The 24120-nt window shown below is 48.5% G+C and overlaps 1 protein-coding gene across 1 annotated transcript in view; it reads left to right on the top strand.

Annotated features, from left to right (window-relative positions):
* LOC149347454 (uncharacterized) overlaps positions 1-24120 on the top strand; it is a 92085-nt gene that overhangs the window by 55044 nt on the left and 12921 nt on the right. The window contains exons 13-16 of the mRNA XM_089541582.1: positions 3769-4071; positions 17772-17873; positions 19034-19243; positions 21667-21825. Coding sequence (XP_089397708.1) covers positions 3769-4071; positions 17772-17873; positions 19034-19243; positions 21667-21825 — 774 coding nt within the window. The remainder of the gene's footprint in view (positions 1-3768; positions 4072-17771; positions 17874-19033; positions 19244-21666; positions 21826-24120) is intronic.

Below are 24120 nucleotides of genomic sequence, written 5' to 3'. Positions count from 1 at the left end.
ACAGTGGGAACGCATGGCATAGCTTCGCTAAAGTGGCTTAGGCACTTGGGTGAGCCTACGACATCCTACGACATCTAAGATGAAACCATGGCAACACAGGGAAAAAACACGAAACCATTATTCCAGCTTTGTCTTGTTTGATATATTTGTCCGAGTTCTACCTTTGCATGCCGCATCAATTCTCGAATATCGACGAGTTTTGCTGTTAACAATGGGGTGACGAAAGGTAATGTGTTCAGTACCTTATTTGAGATTTTCAACGGAAGCAATTCCGCGAACACGGTCATCTACTTTCCTGATAATTCCTACCAACGTACGAATCGCGAGTCGCTAATCTGTATATGCAGTTAACGACTTTTTACTGCTTACGAAGTACGAGCGCGATTAGGTGAAAATTGCGGCGTGTGTCTCTGCATGGCCGCGGAATGAAGCTTCCAGATGTGCTGCTAGGCGAACGCCTTTGTCTCTCCTCGACGAGAGGTGAGAGGGCAAATATGTAACGGCGGAAGCGGGAAGACTCGTGCAGCAATGTCCTGAGGCGAGCGCCGAGTGCGGAGAGAAAGCGGCGTCGAAAGCGCGTTCGCGTCCGAGGATCACGTCAGTGTGTACGCGCAATCGGCCGATTCAACCGGCGCGCCATACCATGCGAATTGTGCATAAGGCAACAAATGTAAGATCCTCGCGTTGTCTGCAAGATGGCCGTAGTTCCTTATGAGCGATTAAACCTAACGTAACAAAACAAATCATAAAGCATATCAAGCCATAAAGCCAGCAAAACGACAGCGAAGCGCAAATGCAGTGAATGAAAAGAATAAAATAGTGAAGATTAAATGCCAGCGAAAGTGAGTCGAAATTATTAGGTGTAACTTGCACGCAATTAGATGCTCGGAAAGGGAAAAGCAACTTCATAAAAGCCCATTCTCCATACGCAGTTCTACCCGCCGCGGTGGTTCAGTGGTTAAGGCGCTCGTCTACTGGGCCGGAGTACCCGGTTTCGATCCTGACCGCGGCGGCAGCGTTTTGATAGATGCGGAACGCAAGAGGCGTCCGTGTGCTGTGCGATGTCAGTGCACGTTAAAGATTCCCCAGGCGGTCTACCTTATTCTGGAGGCCGGAGACCTCCACTACGGCGCCTCTTTCTTCGTTTCCTCTTTCGCTCCTACCTTTCTCCCTTCCCTTACGGCGCGGTTCGGGTGTCTGACGAGACATGTGCGACACTTACTGCGTCATTTCTTTCCAGAAAAGCCAACATTCAAAAATCTATTTTCCATGCGCAGTTCTTCGCAATGGCTATCAATTTTAGTACGAAAACACTCTTTCACGAGGTCTAACCGGCTGAACCAGGTTGTATGATGCTTGGCTCTGAGAGTGACCTTGACCAAAACATAAATAAGTAAATAAATAAATAGATAAATAAATAAATAAATAAATAAATAAATAAATAAATAAATAAATAATGCGACGGCTGGGATGGAGTGAACACATCAGCTTCGTTGGCCACTGCACGAGAGCGCTATGCTATCGCCGCCACCCATCACGCCTCGTGTTGAACTGGAACGCACTCTTGCTACTGCATTGCACAGAGCCGTCATCTTGAGCTAATACTACTATCGAACTAACAAAGGCACTCTTACGTTGTGCATTGCACATCGTCGTCTTCATCAATTATACTACTATCGAACTAATCTCGTCGCCGGACGTGCCGACGACACAGCAAGCAAAAACATGGACCAACTAGCCTAAACACATCCTTTCGCAAGTCTACTTGGTTTAACTACGTTAAAGCCCTACCATGTTTTTTCTTGCTTGTGAACCTTTATTTCTACCTCTCGTTTTCTTCTTTTATCACCCTACCCTGGCTATCATCTTTTTCAGATTAAAAGAAGACGCGGTTCTTGAATTGAACGTTTTCATTATAGAGATGTAATTGAATTGGGTATCTTTTTCTTGTTCCTGTTTTCAAAAATATAATTTGTGTAAGTATATCTCAGTTAGTTATCATATTAAAATAAAATAACTGAAGCCTAATTAGTAAAGTTCTTTAGGTTAGTTAAGACACTTTCTATTTATGTTATTGGTTTCGATTAAAATGGGACTGTTGCCAAAGACCTGCCATCTGGAGCTATGCCAGTTATATTGTTGTTGAATCATATCATCATATAAAATGTTAAATTTTGTCGAGGCACCACAATTACCAAGGATAGTTTGGTGACATTATGATTGACACAATTTGAAACGTTTTGTTCCCGCAAACAAAAACAGCATAGCTCTAAACTTAATTTTTTATGAATCCAACCAACCGTATAAGGTTAACTGAAACTGCACCGTAATAACGCGATAAAAATATCTGTAAGGCTACCCATGTTGGCAAAAACACGAATCTGAGAAAATCGCATTTCAAGTGCGTGCGCCAGTGATTCGGAGCTCGCTGTTGAGGCCTCAAAAAACAGCACAATACAGACGCTCCAAAACTATTTGACAGTAGTGAGTAATATCAGGCAGTGGGGAAGGGGCCCAGGTTTCAAACAAAACCAAGATGCCGGCCGTCGGAGGTGCGGTCGTGGGAAACGACGGGCGGGAAGTCCAGGCGCATTTTGCTCTAAATTCGTCATTTGCTGGCTTCGTAGGCGCGTAATATATATTGATATTTTTTAGTTGGAGGTTGAATTTAATAATTAAAGTATTTTGGGCAGGAATTTTAGAGGGTATTCATCCCGAATATGCCGTTTTTGCAAAATGAAAATTTTCGCATTATTTTATCATTGCAAGACCCGCGTCTTCCGTTAATCCGACTGCATAACCATGCCTTATGGTTATGCCGTTATGCACTGTCATTCTCCTTTCTTTTTCAAGTCTTTCCCACTTCAGTTTTATTTTTTTTTCAATTTTTTTTTTCACTAGGACTTCCTAGTTTGCAGGACCATAGCCGATGTTTTCGTACTCTGCTACTAACTTGTGGTTGCTGACAGTTTCCGCCACAAGTTAATGTTCACTCCTGTCCGAATCAGAGCCCATAACTCGTTCAAATAAAGAGTCTCTTCTAAATGTTACCAAAATTCCTGTCGTTATGCTGGCTGTACACAAGAAGAAAAAGTGTCTAGTACTGGCGGAGTAAACCCTTGTGCGAAATCGGGAGAGTGCACAATAAAAGAAAAGTTCTTTCGAAACGGGAAAATAATGTCGCACTTCAGAGTTTCTTTTTGTATAAAGAATACAGGAAGTGTTCAGCGGTGAAAAATCTTTTTGAATGTAAATAATTTGACACTCGGTTTGCACACATGAACAAAGTTTTCACGGAGCGGTTTAAGCTTCTACCAAGGGCAATAATTTCACTGTGCATTTTGTTTGAAAAACATTTTTTTCAAACAAAACGCACAGTGAAATTATTGCCCTGGGTAGAAGCTTAAACCACTCCGTGAAAAAGTTGTTTTATGTGCAAACTGAGTGGAAATTTTTTTAAGTTAAAATGATTTCAAAAGAAACTCTCATGTGCGGCAATGTTTTCCAGTTGGGAAAGGCCTTTTTCTATATTGTATATATTGTACAGTCCACGGATGCTCATAACCAATTTTCGAATTTACGGGCCGTTCGCACGTGTTGAAATCAGACCGACACTAACTCTAAAGCTTTGCCGTAGGCATCGAGGCCCACAAAGCTTGATGAGTGGACAACAAATCTCGACATCAAGCCGACGTATCCGCCACCTAGGTCCGCGTGGAATGGGTGCGAGATTCATCCAAGCCCCTGGTACTTGTCTGCATCTCGCAGGTTGTCCTGGCCAAGGCATCCAACGCGGCGCGTCGTCTCGAAAGCGTCGAATACTCGCGCCTGCTGCAGCAGGTGACCGAGACACGCGACTCCCTGAGCGTGGTTCGCTCGTACAGCGCCGAGAGGCGCTTCGCCAGCCACGGCTGCTGGCTGCTGGACGCGGCGATGCGGGCCATGCTGGCGCTCGTCGACTGCGGCCGGAGCGTCCGTTTTACGGGCGGCCTGTGCAGCTCGCCGAAGAGCAGCCTGAATGCGGCTTCGAAAGCCAGTGCCCTTGGACTCACCCTGAGCTCCTCGATGGGGGTAAGTGCATCAGCGGCTTCATTTGCTCCAACTGTGCTAGTATGCCAGATGCGTCAGGAACTACGCTTATTCCGACTTCCCCACGGCGCCGATGTTCTTGTTTCTCTTAGACCCTTCCGAAATGGTACGCTATTTTTGTGCTCCTTGAGTACTTCAGACCTTGGTGATGAGTGCAAGATGAAATTGATTGTACGGATTTAGAGGTAAACGTAATGGTATTAATATTGCCGCGAATGTTTGAAGTGTTTGTTCATTCTTCAAAGCTGCCGGCACGCCGCTTTATCAATTTGTTTGTGATGCAAGACGCGCCTAGATTTATCTCGATTGATCGCATCCAGGCGGAGCCGATTCTATGTTGTTCCAGAATGTTCTAGTAACTTAGCATGCTTTATCTCAAAAGTTCGCTATAGGCACTAAAAAGAGCATCGCCGACAGCGGCGGGGATTCTGTTCGACGACCGCCGAGCACGCTTGTTGCTACGCCGCCGCCAAGTGATTCAGTTCTTTGCGGGCGCAAGTCAGCCCAAATAATAACTTTCGTTTAGGAGAGCCATTCTCGCTATTTTCCTGTTCACCGGACTGCAGTCACCACTATGTGACATCTGGCGCTGGTGCTGACCTGCTATCTAGCTATGCCCCTCACTACGGAACCTGGTGCACAGCCAATGCCCGTCGTGCTTCGCCAGCCCCGTGAGCCAACGACATTTAGTGGAGAACCCCACGAAGATGCAGAAGAGTGGCTGGACATGTACGACCGTGTGGCAGCGCTCTGCACCTGGGACGACAGCGCTGAACTACGAAACGTTTATTTTGCATTGGACGGCCCTGCCAGAACGTGGTTTGAAAACCACGAATCTTCCCTCACGACCTGGGGGACCTTCAAGAAGCAGCTGCTTGGTACGTTCACTAGCGTCGTACGTAAGGAAAGAGTGGAGGTCTTGCTGCAGGAAAGAATTCAACGGCCAAACGACACCGTGACTGCGTATGTAGAAGACATGAAACGCCTTTTCAGGCGGGCCAACCCTGACATGAATGAAGAAAAGAAGCTCTCCTTCCTGATGCGTTGCGTGAAGGAGCAACTCTTCGCCGGCCTGATCCGGGATCCTCTAAAAACCGTCGCAGAGTTTGTGGCTGAACCTTCAACCATCGAAAAGACCCTTGACGCCCGTGACCCATCACTAGAACCGACCACTTGAAGTGCTGTCGGCAAGCCTCCGGAAGATACCCCTGCAAGCGGGGTTAACCTTCGAGATCTAATACGCGAAATTGTTTGCGAAGAAATGCGCCAACTGCTGCCATCTCCAACACAGCCGACGCACGAGACTCGGGTGGCGTCGCTCACGGACATTATCCGTGAAGAAGTGCATCACGCACTTGGATCCCCGCCACCAACGACACCAACAGAAACTGCAGCCATGACCTGTGCAGCAGCACTACGAGACCCCCCAAGCCCTCTTCGAGGGGCACCAGCTATACAAGAACGACGGCCTCTAGCTCCCGCATGCCCACATTACGAGCGACGCAAGAGCTTCAGGAAATGTGACGAGGGAGCATTCCCGACAACCGCCCGCTGTGCTTCCATTGCGGCGAAGCCGGTCATATACTTCGCCACTGCCCGTACAGACGCATCGGCCTGCGAGATTTCGCCATCGACGCCCCACGACCGCTCCCCGGCCAGCGACCACGGGAAATCGACGACTACCTTCGCAGAGGGGAGTACGCGTCGTCAAGCCGTCTCTCTCGCTCCCCGTCGCCGTCCACCGCATGTTTTGAATCACCGGGCCGCATCTACGCCGCGGCTGTCCGAGGAAGGTCCCCTAGCCCCTGTTGGGAAAAATAAAACATCCTGTGGAGGTCAGGTTACTTGCCGACGAAACGACGAAGATCCTCCAGCGACCACGCCGTATGAAGACGCCGCACCCACTACGCCGACGCCGCGTACGAACGACAACTTCGACCACGACACGAACCACCTTCAAAATGACGCCGCCATCAAGAAAAGCTTCGACCACGCGCCCCACCCACGATTCAAATACCCGACGACGCCATGACCCGACGCCGAGGACGACGTGCGACTCCAGAGCCAGGACATCCGACTTAGAAGGGGTTATTGACGGCCGGAAAGTCACCGCTCTAGTCGACACAGGAGCCGATTATTCGGTGATGAATAGACCATGAATGGACCAGCGAGGCAGCGTGCGCCAGCCTGCGGGACGGTTCCGTCGTGAGCCTCTGGTCGTCGGGCTGTCGCAGTTCACGGGGAACAAACTGTGTTTTGATTTTTATTGCGAAAGCAATACTGCTTGCACTTTTCTGCCATCGACGGTGGTGGTGGTGGTGGTGAAAACTTTTTAATAAGCAAAAGGAGAGTTTGCAGACCAAAAATAGCCCCTTACATAGGTGGAGTCCTTAGTCCGGGACCCCGCTGGACAAAGCCGCTACTCGCGCCCGTTGGACTAGAGCCCTTTGAGACTCCAACCCCGAGCAGTTGAGCAGGGCTGCCTCCCATGCCTCTCGGGAAGGGGAAGGATTGGGGGGAAGGGAAGGATTCTTTTGACAGGCCCAAACCATGTGGAAGGTATCGGATACTTCCCCACAGTGAGGGCAGCGCCCATGAATTTTGGGGTCGAAATGTTTCACTATTGCAGGACACAACAGAGTGTTGGTCTGCAAGCGCCTCAGAGTTCGCTCATCAGCTTTACTTAGGCCCTTAGCCGAGACCGGGAAAAGCCGATGGCGTTCGCAATAGTAGTCCAGAATTTCTCTGAACCGCAGAAGCGGTTGCACAATCTCCGAGCCGGAAGAGCTTGGATGAGGTGCCCGGTAGGTAAGCGCTCGGGCAGCCGCGTCCGCAGCCTCATTACCTCTAACGCCCTGATGGCCCGGAGTCCAAACTATGCGCTTGGGCGAAGGGTCCGAATCCCTCACTGCGCGCTTTAATATACTGTAGGCTAAAGGTGAAATCTAGTAACCATGCGACCAATTAAAGGAATCGTATAGTGATGCTCCAAGTAAGTGGGAATGAGTTTAGTCAATTGCTTAATTTGCCAAATTAGCCTAATTAATCTTTCTAATCAGGCTAGATAAATAAATAAAACCGAGTAGGAAATTGGTCGAGTTCTGGAATCGAATCCTGGTCTCTGAAGTGCGAGACGAGCATGCTACCACTCCGCCATGCCTGCTCGATGGTTTGGAATGAACAAAGGCGCTTCTAGTGGATAGGATGTCTTCGTTCACTCCCATCTTCCTGCCTTCCCATTACAGCGAGGTTCCGGTGTCCACCGAGGTATGCGAGACAGATAATTTCCTTTCCTCAAAAACGAATTTACCGACGAGCAAAGCGTAGAACCGAACGAGCGATGGCGTTCTGAGGACTCCCTGGCAGCGTGGCAAGACGCTGTCGCGTTTCGCTCTAGGCGAAGTTTAACATCTTAACACATCAGTGCTTAAGGCTTTCGCCTCAGCGCACTTTAGGTCAACAAAGTGCCCCCCTGAATATTTTTGCCTCTCTCTTGTGTTAAAGCACTTTACGTGCAATATATGTTTGTATTCTAATCTCTCTCGAGTGTTACTTTGCACGAGTTGCATTGCATTGTAAATCACTTTGTATGTGCTCGTACGAGTGAGTATGAAATCCTCTGTATCGTCTCTGCTGTATGAGGTTTGTTTTGCTTGTGAACCTTTCGCTGTGACCTATTCTCTGGCTTGCGAGCAGCGAAAGCTGGGCGCCAAACGACCATGTCGCTTGGTAGCTGGTCTCAGGCTGATCTTGCCATGCCCAGTCGAGGGCATCTCCTTTATGACCGAGACGGCCCCACACGCTCTAAAGGTCTCTGGGAACGCTCGCAATAAGTGCGCGAAGTGGTTCTGGCGTCCGCGAACAGGACTTTTGGTGCTTTGTAAGCGCAGAGAACGGAGAAAGATCGGAAGGCATTTACGAAGAGGTTGAAAACGAGTGCTTAGCAGCAGACCTATATTGCGAAATGCGGCACACAAGCGGTTAGAAGCGGTTCATCGAGCAGGCGTTATGTACTGCATTTGAAGAGTTTAGGCTCAGAATGAATCTGAAGGAGGTAGCTGAGTTAGGACTTGAGAAGGGTATGAAGGGAGCTGAATTTGTTCAGTGGGTGGACCAGAAATGGAAAGAGGTGCAAGAAGAGGAAGGGAGCTCATACTCAAAAAATCGCGAGAAACGGGACAAAAAAAGGAGACAACACAGGCGCTGACTGACAACTGGCGGATCAGTAGAGTCAGCGCCTGTTGTCTCCTTCTTTTGTCCCTTCTTTCGTGCTGTTTTGAGTATGAACCTTCACCAAGGTGCCTATTTCGCCACAATTGTGAGAAAGAGAGAGAGAGAGATAAAGGCAAAACGAAGAAAGGGAGAGAGACTGGAAGAGAAGACAAGAAGAGTCTGAGAAGCTCTCTTTGGAGCGAGAGAGGGAATGGTAGAGAAAACAAGAAGAGAGTGCGCTAGAGAAGCCGCTCAGAAAGAAAGCCAAAACAAACGTGAAGATGAAAACAGATAACGAAAAAGGAGACAAGAGGCCGAAAAGGCATTTGAAAGAGAGAAAGCAAGCCTTCTGATGAAGCTAAATACCGGAGCTACCGGAAGTGGAACTAAATACCGTAGATGTCAGGTGGAAGGATAGAGGCATCGATTCTCTAACAACCAAAGAAGAGGCTGTAGCAAGCTCTACAGGTAGAAGTGTGGTTGTAGAACAGCCGGTTCCTACAGCTGACATTGCAGAGAGTGAAGACCAGAGTGTCACTTCCACAGCAAAGGGAAAATGTAGCTACTACCGATGTAGTATGCACTGAGGAGAGGTGGTGGTGGTGGTGTAAAACATTTATTTATACTATATACAGAGGTATTGTTTGGACCGTGCCTGAAGGGCCCGGCCCTCACAATCACTAGGAGGGATCCCTAGTCCGGGACCCCTGTGGCCTCCGCGGCGGCCCGGGCTCTTGTCACCAGGGCTCGTTGGTCCTGGAGAGTTGAGCAGCCGAGCAGGGCAGCCTCCCAGTCCTCTCGGGTGGGCTGGGGGTGGGGTAGGAAAGCAGGATTGGCAGGGCATGCCCACACCTTGTGATACGTGTCCGCAAACACTTCCCCACAGTGTGGACACTCGCCCGAAAAGGCCGAATTGAAATATTTGAGCACTGCCGGGCACAGTACCGTGTTGGTGTAGAGGCGAAGTAGCCAACGCTCCTCTGCCTTATTGAGGCCTTTACAGGGGGGTGGGTATCGGCCGTGAGCGTTTTGATACAGGAGAGAGATCTCCCGAAAAGTAATAGCCGGATTAAAATCAGTAGCCGGATCAGGCGGCGAGAGAGGCGATTCCCGTCGGTGGATAAGCGCGCGGACGGTAGTGTCCGCTACATTATTTCCCTCTATCCCCGCATGTGCTGGGGCCCAGATGATGGTGCGCCGGGGAAATCCCGGTACTCACATCTGTGTAAAATTTGGAAAGCACGATCTGGAATTTGGCCCTGTTCAAAATTGCGTCAAGCTTCTCTTGAGTCGGTGATAATGACTCGGGACGCTGGATCCGCAGCTGCAAGTGCGATAGCAACTTCCTCCGCGAATGTAATGTTGGGGGCACGGAAGGTGAGGCCCTGAACTGGGTTGTTTTGGTGGACAACGGCAGCCGTGTACCAACCCCCATGGTGTGGACCTGCCGCGTCCGTGTAAAATACCCCTGGTCGAGCACCATACTGCTTGGAAATGGCCTCCGCTCGCGCGAGGCGGCGGCCATCATGGGCATCTTTTGTCATGTTATTGGGGAGGGGGCGAACCTTTAGTGCGAAGCGCCAGGCCTCGGGCATGGATACCCGCTTCTCCTCTTGGGTTGTGTAATTGATGTGGAGGCGGGTCAGTGTTTTGCACGTGTTTTGCTTAACCGCAAGTATTGATTGCTGAGATGAGCCTCGCGCAGCTCCCCAAAGGTGTTCGTCATCCCCAGGCCGAGGAGACGTTGGTTGGATATTGCAATTGGGAGGTCGAGAGCTCTCTTATAGATTTTTCGGAGAATCACTTCGAAAGCATTCTCATCGCATTTGCGCAGGTGGAGGTATGGTGCCGAATATAGGATTCGACTGGTTACGAATGAATTGGCCATCCGCAGGGCGTCTTTGCATCGCAACCCCCCTCGTTTGTTTCATACCCGGCGGACCATGCGGCCCACCTGATCCCCCACCATGCGGAGTTTCTTCAGCGTGGTGCCAATCTTGCGATTCTTTTGTATGTAGAGTCCCAATACTCTGATTTCATCGTGTTCAGGTATCGGGCCACTAAGCAGGGAGACGGCAATTTTGGTTGTGCACCTTTGATTGGGACGTATGTGCACGAATTCCGATTTGTTCGGGGAGAACTCAAGGCCGCAGCGGTGTGCATAATCGTCCACAATAGCCGCCGCTTGCTGCAGGTTGGCCTCGATTTCTCCAACCGAACCGTGTGTTGCCCAGAGGGTGATGTCGTCCGCGTACAGGGCATGCTGCACACCCGGGACCTCACCCAGCAGGGTAGGGAGCTTCATCATAGCCAGATTGAAGAGAAGAGGCGAGAGGACTGCTCCCTGTGGAGTCCCTCGCGTACCAAGTTGGTACGGGCCATGTTCACTGTCTTGGAGTCGGATATATGTTTGCCGATCTGTGAGGAATTGCTTGATGTATTGGAATGTGTTGTATCCACAGTTCACTTGGGACAGGTGGGAAAGGATGATATCATGAGTAACATTGTCCAAAGCCCCCCGCAAGTCCAATGCGAGGACCACCTTGTCATCGCTAGGGTGCTCGACGGGATCAAGAATCTCTCTATGAAGTTGCAGCAGCACATCTTGTGCGGACCGGTGTGGGCGGAACCCGTACATGGTGTCTGCAAAGGCGTTGTGCGTTTCTAGGTAGGTGGATAGTCTGTCACGGACCATGGTCTCCATCAACTTCCCCACACAAGAAGTGAGAGATATGGGCCGGAGGTTGTCAGTGTTGAGAGGTTTGCCTGGTTCGGGTATGAATGTTACGAGAGCCGTCTTCCAATCCACTGGGAGAGGCGTACCTCCCGTCCAGATGGCATTGAAGTATTCGAGCAACCGCTCATAGGCCGGTTCGGGTAGGTTAGCGAGAAGTTTCACAGTTACCTTGTCTCTGCCCGGGGCTGTCCCTCGTTTCATTTTGGCCAGGGCCGCTTTGAGGTCGTGAAGCTGGAACGTTCGATCCAGCTCTGCGTTCTCAGAACCTGCATACGAGTACGCCGGACCACGCGAATCCTGGTCTGTGTACAGATATTTGTCTCGGAGCGCGTCAGCTAGTTTGGCTGTGTCTCCGTTGAAGGTGTGAATTGCTCGTTGATGATGTTTTTGTGTTTCGGTGCGGGTTTGGGTCGGATCAATGAGGGCGCAGAAAAGGCGCCACGTGCTCCGGCTCGACATCTGCCGAGCAGCGGTGTTGCATCGGTCTACCCAGTTCGAGTAGGCGAGTTGGGCCGCATACTCTGCCGCTTGTTGGATGAGTTCCGCGATGCGGATTTTGAGTTGCCGATTGTACTTCTGCCCGCGCCATCGGCGGACGAGGCTGTGCCGGGCCTCCCAGAGGTGAAGGAGGTGGTTGTCCACTGCCGGGTTCGCCTCTGAGAGCTGAACGTGGTGTTCGGTATCTTTGAGTTGGCAGATGAGGTGTTGTGACCAGGTAGTGTAACCTTGATCCGCTATAGGGGTAGGGTTAGTGTAGTTGGATCTGAATTTGGTCCAGTCTGGAAGGGTTGCTTTAGTGTGAGGTCTTGTAAGGGGTTTGGTGCGGATTGTGGTCGCAAGAATGCAGTGGTCGCTACCCACGGTTTCCTCGGTATTGTGCCATTCTGCATATCTAATATTTTTGTAAAGGTGAGATCTGGGCACGTGTCGCGTGCCACGGAGTTCCCAATGCGAGTGGGTTGTGCAGGGTCCGTGTGAAGAGTAAGGCCCAACGTTGACGCAAGTTCCGCCAGCTTGCGTCCTCGTTTTTCTTCACGTATGTATCCCCATAAGGGGCTGGGGGCATTAATGTCCCCAACGATTATGAGGGGGTCCCTGTTCGCCACCGTTAACGCCCGACTGAATAAGTCTGCATATGTGACGTTTGGAAGTTTGGGAGAGCTGTAAACGTTGAGTACGTGTAAAGGGGGGTCCTGTTTGCGTAGCGGAAGGATCGTCACCATCGCATACGAGAAAATCGCCTTGTAATCCAGGTCCACCGGGGAGGCCGTATAATTTTTATGTACGCAGAGGCAGCTCTGCGCATCCTGCTGATACACTGAGTAATTTGTGAGGGTGGCTGTGTCCCCCGGCTCTTGGAGGGCCACTACAGCAAGAGGACTGGGGAACTTTGTTAGGAAAAGCCGTAGGTCGGTCCGCTTAGTACGGGCCTTGAAACCTCTGCAGTTCCACTGAGGAGAGGGCCAACCGGGCGCTTCAATCAGTTTGTGCATTCAGGAAGGCGCCTGAGGATGAAGAAGGAAGAAGCAGTGCGCAGCTCTATCGTGTAATCCGAGTGCAACACGCCTGAATGTTGCACTGCTGACCACGAGTAGTGGTCATGGTCATGTGACACTGAGTGTGTAATCTCCGGCGTAACTGTAGCTGACGACAGCACGCACAGTGAAAACCTACGTTACCGCCCTTGCAGATACTGGCGCCGACTATGCCGAGCTTAGTGGGCAGTTTTCCGCGGCGCTCAAGATGGTTACTACCATCTGGGATGGCCCACAGATACGTAGCGCTGGTGGCCATTTGACTGAGCCCACGGGATTGAGCCCTACATTGGGCGTAGTCGGGCTGATGATGATGGTGATGACGGGAAAGTGCACATCGCGAGTCTTGGTGCAAGGGGAAGCTTTCCTGGCAACGTTCTTCGTGCTGGCCCAGTGTTCGTGTGCTGTGATCCTCGTAATGGACTTTCTAGCAGAACACGGAAGAATCATCGACCTGCAGATCAAGTCTGTCAGGCTTTTTACTGCGAATGCCCTCCGGACCAACAGCACACTACCTGCTGCAGTGCACATTTTGACGGGCATATGAGTGTAATGACACGTTCTAGTGTCATGGTGACCGTCGGCACAATGGCACTCCGAGCAACAGAAGCTGTCGTCGGGAATAAACAGGCTTTGCATACCAACCTCAGCAATGAACACCAACACGTCAATAAGGGGACGACTGTGGCGTACCTTGAAGCCGTCAAAGAAACTAAGTGCGCGCACAGTTTAACCAGCGCAGCGCCAACAAAATTCGACGCCCCTACTGACCTGAAAAATGACGTGAATCCGGACCTGCTCAACTGCTACCGTAGCTCCTTTGCATCGTCGGCACGCGTCGGACGCACACATATTGTAAATCACCGCATTATTACAGATGACACTGTCCGTCCCCTTCGTCAGTCACCCTATAGCGTTCCTCTAAGGAACGCACCGCTGTCAGGGCTCAAGTTGAAGAAATGCTGGGTACCAACGTCATCCGTCCATCTTGAAGCCCGTGGGCGGCCCCAGGGGTCCTTTTGAAGAAGAAAAAGATGGGACAAAGATGGGCGGTTTTGCGTTCACTAATATCGACTGAACAACGTCACGAAAAAAGATGTCTATCCTCTGCCAAGAATCGACGAAGTGTAGGATCACCTCTCCGACGCCAGATATTTCTATTCCATGTACCTGAAGTCGGGGTACTGGGATATCGTCGTCGGTCAGAGGGACCGCGAGAAGACGACTTTCATCACACCAGATAGGTTATGCGGATTCCAGGTCATGCCTTTTGGTCGTTGTTCTCCAGCAGCCACTTTTCAAAGACTCATGGACACTGTTCTTGCCGATCTGAAGTGGCACACTTGTTTTGTATACCTCAACCACGGGATTTTCTTAGCCCCAAATTTCAAGGGGCACCTTCGTCGCTTCGACGTCGTTCTGCAGGCTATAGTCACCTGGCCTTACACTGCAAGCCGAAAATTATCATTTGGTTTACGAGGAGCTGAAGTTTTCAGGTCACATAGGGAACCGGGACGGGGTCCTTCCGGATCCAGAGAAAACCGTTTCCATGGGGAATTTTCTGGTGCCACGTGATCTGAAAGAGGTTCGCTGCTTCCTTGGCTTATCTGCATATTACTGCTGGTTCGTCAAAAACTTCTCGACAATAGTCGCACCCCTTACCGCCTTGACCAAGGCTGATGTGCCGTTAACATGGGGAATCCCACAGGAGCAGGCATTACAGGAACTCCAACGTCGCATTCAGACAGCACCCATTCTGGAAGCCGGAAGCCCCCGTTTACGACGACGCCTTGGTGGACGCCTTCAGCCACACCGACAGCACTGACCAGCAGCGCACGCTCCCTAAGGCTTTCAGAAGCCCTTTGTCTTCTCTCTGCCTATGCGACGGCGTTCTTCACACGAATTTTGCTCCGAACCGTCGCCAGTACTTACTTGTCGTGCTAGCGAGCCTACGCGACGAAATTTTGCAAGCCTGTCACGACGACCCCTCTTTTGGCCACCTTGGAATCACTTGAACCGTCGCCAGAATTCAGGAAAGATACTACTGGCCCGGTCTCTCCGCCACCATGAAGCATTTTGTGCGAACTTGCTGGAACTGCCATTGAGGCAAGGTTATGTCTGCCAAGACTGCCGATATTTTTAGGCCCATTACACCCCGTCCATTTGATTCTAAAAAATTGGCATGAACATAGACCATTCCCCACATCTACCTCTGGAAACAGGTAACCATAGTAGCTAATAACTACCTGACGTACTACATGGAAACGGCAGCTGTCCCCAGTGGCACCACTATTGAGACCGCCAAATTCTTCGTTCAGCACATTGTCTTGCTGCACTGAGCACCAGAAGTTGTCATTACACAAGAGGGCCTGCCTTTTCCGATGAGCTCATGCAGCATATTCTTCTTCCGAGTCGCACACGGCATCGTAGCACGACCGCCTACCGGCCCCAGACAAGCGAACTAACTGAACGACTCAGCAAGGCAATTGCAGACATGCTGTCGATGTACGTGGCCGTAGAACATAGGACATGGAACGAGGCCTTACCTTAGGGCACGCTCGCATATAATACTGCCGTCCAATAAGCTACCAACATGACACCGTTCTCTCGAGTTTACGGACGCATGGTGACGACAACGTTCGACGCCTTGCTTCCCCATTTCGACGAACGCATAGGCGACGACATTACCGCTTTTCTACAATGCGCCAAGGATGCCCGCCAGCTAGCAAGGATGCGAATCCGAGATCAGCAAGGCCGGGATATGCACCGCTATAACCTGCGAAGACGAGATGCCGAATTTCTTGCAGGCGACTTTGTCTGGGCTTCGAACCCGATCCGACACCGTGGGCGGAGCGAAAAACTTCTGCGCCGTTATTTCGGTTCCTGTAAAGTCCTGCGTTATGTCGGCGAGCTCAACAATGAGGTTGTTCTTCACGAGACGCCCGAACGCCGACAACGCAAGCGCTCCGAGGTAGTGCACGTAGTCTGCCTAAAACCTTACTACGCTAGGACGCACTGACCTTGTGCCACTGAAGGCCTTCTTTAGCGTCGGGTCGATGCTCCCGAACAGGAGGGGTAATGACGATAGCGCTGAAGTGGACAACGAATATTTCTGAGGAAGAAGTGCGAGGCTCGGCTTTTTTCTCTCAGCTGTTCTTGCTGAACGCTAGGGTACCTTGTTCTTCGGAATTCGTCCTTGAATCAGTCGCAAGGCTATTTACCTACGTGACGATGTTTTTATTATCTTTTTCCTTCCTCCCTAATGACACAGTGGTTTGGTTTGGTTTATGGGATTTAGCTTCCAAAAGCGACTCGGCTTTGAGAGACACAGTAGTGAAGCGCTCCGGAAATTTCGAGCACCTGGGGTTCTTTAACGTGCACTGACAGCGCACTGTACAAGGGCCTCTAGAATTTCGCCCCCACCTAATGACACACTTGTATCATGCAGTTATACCACTAGCATGCAGTTGTCAGGCAACGCAGATAATCTACCTGTGTTCACCAAACAACAAAGTGGTTTTCTGGCCTTTAGGCTCCGTACTCGCCTCGCAATCTGAAAGCCCTGGGTTTATTTCCGCGCTCTTTCAGAAGAAATTTTATTTTTTTCCGGCCGTGTCACGGGTGTTTTGGGCGCCACTTTTTCTGGACATCGCGTTTCGTTCCCGATGAGCAGCATAAAGCGTTCGCATCGAAGCCGCCACGCACAGATTACCGAGCAGCAGACGTGTCACAGTGCTTTGTCTGATGGGGAAGACGGTCGTCGCGCTCCTGAGGCTCAACGAGGGCGTAGAAAAGGCCTTGTTGATTTCGCCGGCAGGTGAGAAGCCGAACGGCGGCGTAGGGAGACCGAGGAACAGTGGGCGACGAAGGCTTTGCAGCAGCAACAGTGGCGCCAGCGTAACCGCGCCGAGGGGAGACCACCTTTCAGGCTGCCGTCTCGGGGGAGGTTCGTTCTAGAGGGCCGCGCTGGAGCGAGAGCGTAGAAAGCGTCAACGTGACCAAACCGCCACCGCCGCCGCCCGGCTGCCGGCTTATGCCGACCGTTTAACTAGGCCGCTGCTTTGTTTAGCCAACTATTTCCCTTTCTCCTCAGGCTTTCCAAATTTGTCTGTTAATGCGAAAGCATTCCTCGTCTTTTATCAGTGGCGTGTACGGGACCTGTCATCAGAGTATGTCGACAGAGTGTGTCTGCATGACTAGTCAATCATCCATATAAGAGAAATTATTTGAGTCGTTGATGGAATAAGTATGTAATTAGCATGAATTATTTATTAGGCCACCAAAATGATTAATTTCATTGACAAATAATCAATTAGACAAAGTAGCTAAGTTGAATGAGATAATTACTTCTCAAATTAATCGATGTAGTCAATTGATAAATACGTTAATTACTGCATTGATGAAACAAGCGATTTAATTCGATTGCATCGAACTAAACCTCGAAACGATGAATTATTCGGACAGTTCATGAGTTCTCCAAATTTATTGGTTCAAATAGTGAATTGCTTTAGGCATTCATCGGGGATTTAATCGAATTGATGAATTACATAATTACTGTAATAATTAGTTTGTACTTTTTGTGTGCTTACTATACGGTCTAGCAACAGGACTCACGTCATCGGATGTGGCGGAACCGAGATTAGAGCGAAAAGACGATTTTGAAACGACGGAGGCTTAAAGAAAAGAACAGGCAACAACGTTCTCGGCAGGAGGAAGAAAAATGCTTTCACATTGCTGCACCCGTGCAGACTTCAGTGCACCCCTGGATTTTTTTTTCTTCTGCCTTTCGGCCAGGGAACATTGAATGTGACTGCCCGTTTTAAAGCGGTAGACCTCCATCCCTATTATCATCGTCCCACCATGTGTGGGCAGCAAAAGCTCTTCTTGAAAACCTGCTTAACACCGCGCCTCATTGCTGTGCTTTGACCGCTTCTTTTTTTATTTATCGTTATTTGTATGCATTTTGACCGATTTATTATCGAGAGAACGGTGCGGCTTATCCTGGAGATGGCGAGCTTTCTTACACAAAAACCAAACTAAATAATCAGTGCGCGCAGGAAAAGATTTGCGTGCGTCTGATAGGATACAAATCTATGCTTCTTATTCATGTACAGCGAGAGAAGCTGCGATATTGAGCTTTAGATTTATTTTGTTGCACTTTTGAGTTCTAATTCGCTTGCTGTCTTCTTTTTTGCAAGATTCCGCTCTTGATCACGGGTGCCATTGCAGGCATTGTCGTCTTCTTCCAAACCATGGTGTCATTTGAACGCTGCCTGGAGTACACCAGGCTGCCTGGAGAGGTGAGTGGGCAGTACTAACCAACCTGCGGTCAAGAATGCCTGAATTGATGTTTTACTAAAATATGACGTAAGCTGTTATTAAAAGTAAGGGAATATTATTGTGCTGTATGCATGAGAGCTGTGAAGAAAATTATTTTCAGCCCGGGCTGCTTCTGATTACGTTCTATGAGCCTACTACGCCGCACTAAGTTTTGACTTCTTCACAAAAGCCGTACTGCATGAAGAAGCCTATAAGATGCATGGATATAGACCATTTGTTTGGACTGGTCTCACAACGTTAAAGAGAAAAGGGCGATAAATCAAAGTCGGCCCGCATCAACATATTACCCTGTTCTAAAGAAAAAAGCTACTTGCGTTGAAACTGAAGCCATCAGAAGCTATATGGTAAAAAAAAAGCTTCCGAAATAATTTTATATATAACAGCGGTAGGTAGCTCCATATTTGTGGGAGTAAAGGGGTGGAACTACGGTTGAAAGACGTGCACCCTGTATACGCAATGCTTGATGACCTCGGTGGCACCAGAATATTGGAATAATGCTAACATCATTATTATTTATGAGAAAAAGGGCACGAAGGACTTGAAAGATTACGGACGGATGAGCCTACAGACCCTTTTTTACAACGCATCTAGGTGATCGCTAACACAATTAGAGTAACCGTAGACATAAGTGAACCAAGGGATCAGGCTAGATTTCGTAAATCTAGCCATTGTTCGTGGATAGGCAATTGTGCAAAATATGACCAGCGTCTGTATATGGCTAACATTAACTGATTTCGACGAAGCGTTTGACTTATTCCGAACCACAGCAACCATGCAGCCATGGTGTTGGAGAGGCGTGTGTAAAGTTAGTGAAATTTCTAGAGCGGTTGCCCAGATGTTATGCAGATGTGGGGGAGCGGTGAAATATCGATCAGGAAGGACTTCAGGCAAGGAGGCACGATCTGTCCTGATAAGAGGGCGTATTCAGAGAACTGGACGGGATATAACTAAGTGCCCTGCCAGGTAACTCAGGGGCTGAATGCAAATCATGATAGAGGGCCCAGACAGGCAAGGGAGAACGCTGTGTCTTGAAACTTATCTGCGAAAATCTGAATATTCAACAGTCTCTGAAGGGAAGAACCAATTTTCCTCATGGGTATGTGTGTTTTATTTGATCCAGGCAGACAGCTGTGCCGCACATGCTCAAGTTGATGAAGCCCAAGAAAAATCGCTTCTGCCTTTGCTGACTTCATGCACAAGTCTTGACTTCCGAGCAAAGTGGCCATCGGAAGGAAAAGTCGAGTTTCAGAAGTACAGCGCATCGTACAGGCCAGGTGTCTTGCCAAACGTTCTCACAGATGTGTCCTTTCTCTTGAAACCCCGAGAAAAGGTAAATGGATCGAGAATCTTCAGGCTAGCATACCCATTTCTGCAGCTAATTTCTCAGATCCCCACAAAGAAAGAGCATGCGATTTACGCTAAAGCTCTTGCTCTAAAGATTTCTTGATATTACCAGTGAAAAAAAGAGAAGGCCTCCGTGATGGCTCAGTGGTTATAGTGCTCGGCTGCTGACTCGAAAGAGACGGGTTCGATCCTGGCTCCGGCGGTCGCTTTTCGATGGAGGACAAACGCTAGAGACCCGTGTGCTGTGTGATGTCAGTGCACGTTAAAGAACCCCAGGTTGTCGAAATTTCCGGAGCCCTTCATTACGCCGTCTCTCATAGCCTGAGTTGCTTCGGGACGTTCAACCCCATAATACTAAACCAAACAACTTAGATTGTTAATCAGAATTACACTTGAATAAGTAACTGGCACTGAACTTTTTTTTTTTTTCAACTGCAACCAATGTCTTCAAAACCAGCGAATTCGTTTCATCAGTCACCGCCTTTCTGAGAGCTCCACATATTGAAATAAACAAAGCAGAGTCATGCGCCACCGAAGCTCTGTTGTAAGATTTTTATTCACCACTGAAAACCTGGCGTTGAGGTTTATAGTTGAGGAGAAAATTTATTCGATTCAGTTTGTTCTATTTTTGCTCAAGGCTATTCTTTTCCGCTAAAGAAGTGTGAACTTCCATCTGAAAGTGGTTTGGTTTGGTTTATGGGGTTTAACGTCCCAAAGCGACTAAGGCTATGAGAGACGCCGTAGTGAAGGGCTCCGGAAATTTCGACCACCTTGGGTTCTTTAACGTGCACTGACATCGCACAGTACACGGGCCTCTAGAATTTCTCCTCCAAAGAAATTCTAGCCGCCGCGGCCGGGATCGAACCCGCGTCTTTTGGGTCAGCAGCCGAGCACCATAGCCACTGAGCCACCGCGGCGGCCCATCTGAAAAGTGAGTACAGAACTAACTCGAACACCTATGGCAACGGCACATTATGCTCGTACAATAAAATAAAAGAAAGAGAGATGGAGAGAATGCAAATATTTCGCACTTTTTCCGACATAATAGTGAAGTTGCAAAACCTGGCGAAAATCGATTGGTACGTGCCTCGCAGCACAAGGGCCTATCGTTTCGAGGTTTTCGAAGGTCTTCTTCAACCAGCCCCTTCACGCCATATCGTTCCAACCACTGACGTGACACCAACGTAGTGGCCGCTTGCGTATTTCTTGGTGCACGCTTCGTAGCGCAACGCCGTGTACCTGAAACAGCGGCAACCTCTGCCCCTCTCTGCGAACATCTTTAAAGTAGTATGTGGAAGAAACAAACTGGCTATGACACTGAGGAGAGCACAATAAAGAGCGTTGTTTTTGTAGCTACTGCTAGGGAAAGTTGCTTGATAATCGATTTCGACTGGCCGCAGCTGTACAGTGGGAACTGCGCCCATGATCTCTGCATGTCGCGTGCTGTGCCTCATCAAGCGAGCTACGGCAACTGCTCTCTTCTATTGTATGCTCGAAGGTAGCTGTTTATAGTGTCTAGTTCTCGGCTGCGCCACAGCGGACGTAGTCGTGTTTTTGATACGAAAGTATTTCTTGCCTCATGTGTGGCGTGGACAGGTTAGGTGTCATCACGGGCTTTGGACAGGAAGTGTGGACAGAGCTTGTCCCCACGAACTGTCGATCATCCAGTGAGAGTGGGATTATGATTTCTAATAAATAATTATGGCAGAGTGGAAATGAGCAAATTACTAAATGGAATCATTAACTAAATAATAAGGCAATCAGGTTCGCTGATTACTCCGCGTAATTCACGGAGTTGGTGAATTGACGATGATGGTAGATTTTTATGGCGCAAGGGAATCTGTGAACAAGGAAAACAATAACGAAATCAATTGATTAATATCTAATAAAGTTAAAATGAATAATTTATACTTAATAAAGCAATAATTATTGTTTGAAAATTATTAATGCATTTACTACTAATTATTTAACAAACAACAACGGATTAATTACTTATAAATAAAACAGTCACCATAAATGATTAATTACACTACTAAGTAACGGAGTAGACAACGGAACTCGAAATGCTTTCGCATTTCAGAGCGTAAGGAGACTTAATTGTATCTTTAAAATATTTTTGATGCAAGGCATGGGGTCACCAAGCGTTCGCAGCGGAGTAGTCCGAAGTGCGGTAGCGTGAAGGCAGGATAATCAAAACAATACCACAGGAAGCAGAGGAAAGGAAATAATCTGCCAGAGATTTCATATATCGCAGACTGTTGAGAATGCGGTGACTAATGTCGTTATTTGAATCACTCGCCAGGTTCCCTTGGTATCAATTTTAGGAACTCTTGTTGAATCTTGTCGACTCAATACGACACCATCACAGTCGCACAGTCAGGAATGCGCCTGCGCCACACATTCCTGCAGGTAGGCGTTGTGGGACGCACGGGAGCGGGGAAGTCATCGCTGATCATGGCCCTGCTTAGGGTCTTGGATGCATCAGAAGGCAGTATTCGCATCGACGACGTCAACATTGCGTCTGTCCCACTGCGGAAACTGCGCTCAGTGGTCACCGTAATCCCGCAGGTGAGAAAATGTGTCACGATCCTGAGACGCCTGCTCGAGCTGCTTGATACGGAATGGGATTTCTCAGGGGACCACGGAGAGATTTCACCGATATATTTGGGCACTGAACCCATATTAGCATCAATGTGCGTATCAAGTCCCTCCTCTCTGTTTACGTCAATGTTTAGTAAAAGGTTTATCACTCCCGTCTTGTTTACTGAGAACAGCTTGAAGCGATCCGTTCTACTGCAAGGGTTAAAGCGGGAAAATTTAGTCATTGGCTATGAACACGGATGGGAAGTAATTGTTTAGCTTGTTCTTGGTACTCTGTTTCTGTCTTCAGTGCCGAAGGTGTATTTATAAACTGTAGACTTAACATATCGTAATGTTTTCAGAGTTTTGGAAAAAGTCGGGATCGTGTCAGTAGTATTATTTGTTTTGGTAGCTTTTATTTTATACTTCTATCGTTAATGGCGATAATAAATATATTGGCGTTTTTTGAGGAGGGATGCAGTTTCAAGGGTCGTTTAATCAAGGCTGTGAAAGCTCCTATACCTTCTATTGGCCACGTGTTACAGCCGTTTGCGCCAATTCCTCCTTCATTTCCGTTCATAGCCGGCAATTTATTGTTTATGTCTGCGCTTTTTGAGGTGGAAAATATTCACTGAGCAAGAAAAATCTGGCAATATTTGAAATGCATCTTAGTGCACGAGTCGGCTGTTTCATCACTCAACGTAGCCTTAACTGTAACATTGCATGAAGGAGGAGGAGGGGGAAGCTTACCTTTGAACAGGTCTGTGAGGCTTTATGGTCTTCAAGTTTTTATCGGATAATTTGGCAAGCTCTAGATTTGCAACCGCGCTTGACTTGGGGATCTCTACGGAGCTTAGCTGAACTTTCTGTCATACTATGTCGTTCATTCCTACCATTTTCGGCTGTGTCGAGCGGCATAGACTTTTCAAGCTGAGTACACCTGGCATGCGCACACATTAGTCTAGTTGCATTAGCAATACTCGATAAATCTACAAGCCTCGGTTTGGCTTGCTTTGCTTTTTAAAAGAATTCTTGACATCTCAGTAAAACGATGAGCTATGATAGATGAAATTTACGATGGGAGACCGAGGCCAATAAGCTTTCTTTCAAAGTGTTGCTAAAATGACCACCCCTCCACGCAGTGCCTACGTGTCGTTTCGTGCGGGCCTGCTCTCTCTTTTGGGCGAGTTATCTCGACGTTCTAGATGTTGCTTAGATGCCATGTTTGTGTTACAGCACTATAGTATGGTTCGAAGCCGGAAAACAAAGGTGCAGGTTTTTCTATTTATTTTAACAGAATGTAGAATTACATTTATTAAGGTTTTGTTCAATATTTCGTCATAAATGTCCCATGATTGATGGACATTCTGATTGAAAAGCCATCACAAGCGCCCATGCCTCTATATACGGTGTCCTGTAATGGTCAAATCACCGAAACTGCTCTCCACCACTCCACCTGTGGCAGTGTAATAAGCGGCGCAGGGCTGCTCAAAACGTAAATCACCTGCAGCAGCATCTTATAGCCTTCGGCATTATGTCCTCTACTAAAGAGCACAGGACTGAATCGCTGTCGCGACGACCTCATTTAAAGGCGACTAAATGGCGAAACGGCCGCGAGTTGTGCTATGTCTGTGGACGCTAAAGAATCCCAGAAGGCGCCTATTCTTGCACATCACTGCGGCTTCTACCACAGCAAACGTGAAGCTTCGGAACGTTAAAACCCCGCGAACCATATGATACCTTATTTTATTGTACTTGTACAACGTCATATTTAAAACCAGAAATTCTGGAGGAGCGATCTCTGCAATCCAAAGGTGCATATGAATGCAATCATTTTTGCATATCGCAGGATTGCCCCGCAGAAATCATTATAGCTGCAGATATCTTCTAGAGTAGTGTGTAGTTTTGTGCTCTCTACTGTGAAGATACCATCCCATTGGTTTTCTATGGAAGTCTTAACTGCTCGGTTCAAGCGCCGGACAAACATTAAGAGGAAGATTTTGCTACTCATTGAAAGGTTGGACAATTCCCATCAATATCTTCATAACAGTGTCTTACAATATTCCACAGTTGCCTAATAATGAAAAGTGCTGCCCAGAAAGTTGATTGATTGATTGATTACTTTGGGGTATTCTTGGTAAGGGATACTGGTCCCGACGTATGTTGGCCAGTTGGTGGCATAACTCTTGGGGACCAGAAAAGTTGGACTCGTAGTCCATACCGTACAGTACAATATTAGGATGTGAATGAGGTATGTTCTTTTTATAGGGGTAACTTTCAGCT

The sequence above is a fragment of the Amblyomma mixtum genome, chromosome 4 (genome assembly GCF_055824585.1).
Source record: "Amblyomma mixtum isolate Tamu chromosome 4, ASM5582458v1, whole genome shotgun sequence".
NCBI lineage: Eukaryota > Metazoa > Arthropoda > Arachnida > Ixodida > Ixodidae > Amblyomma > Amblyomma mixtum.
The sequence above is the reverse complement of the archived record's forward strand: the minus strand, read 5'-3'. Positions and strand labels throughout refer to the sequence as shown.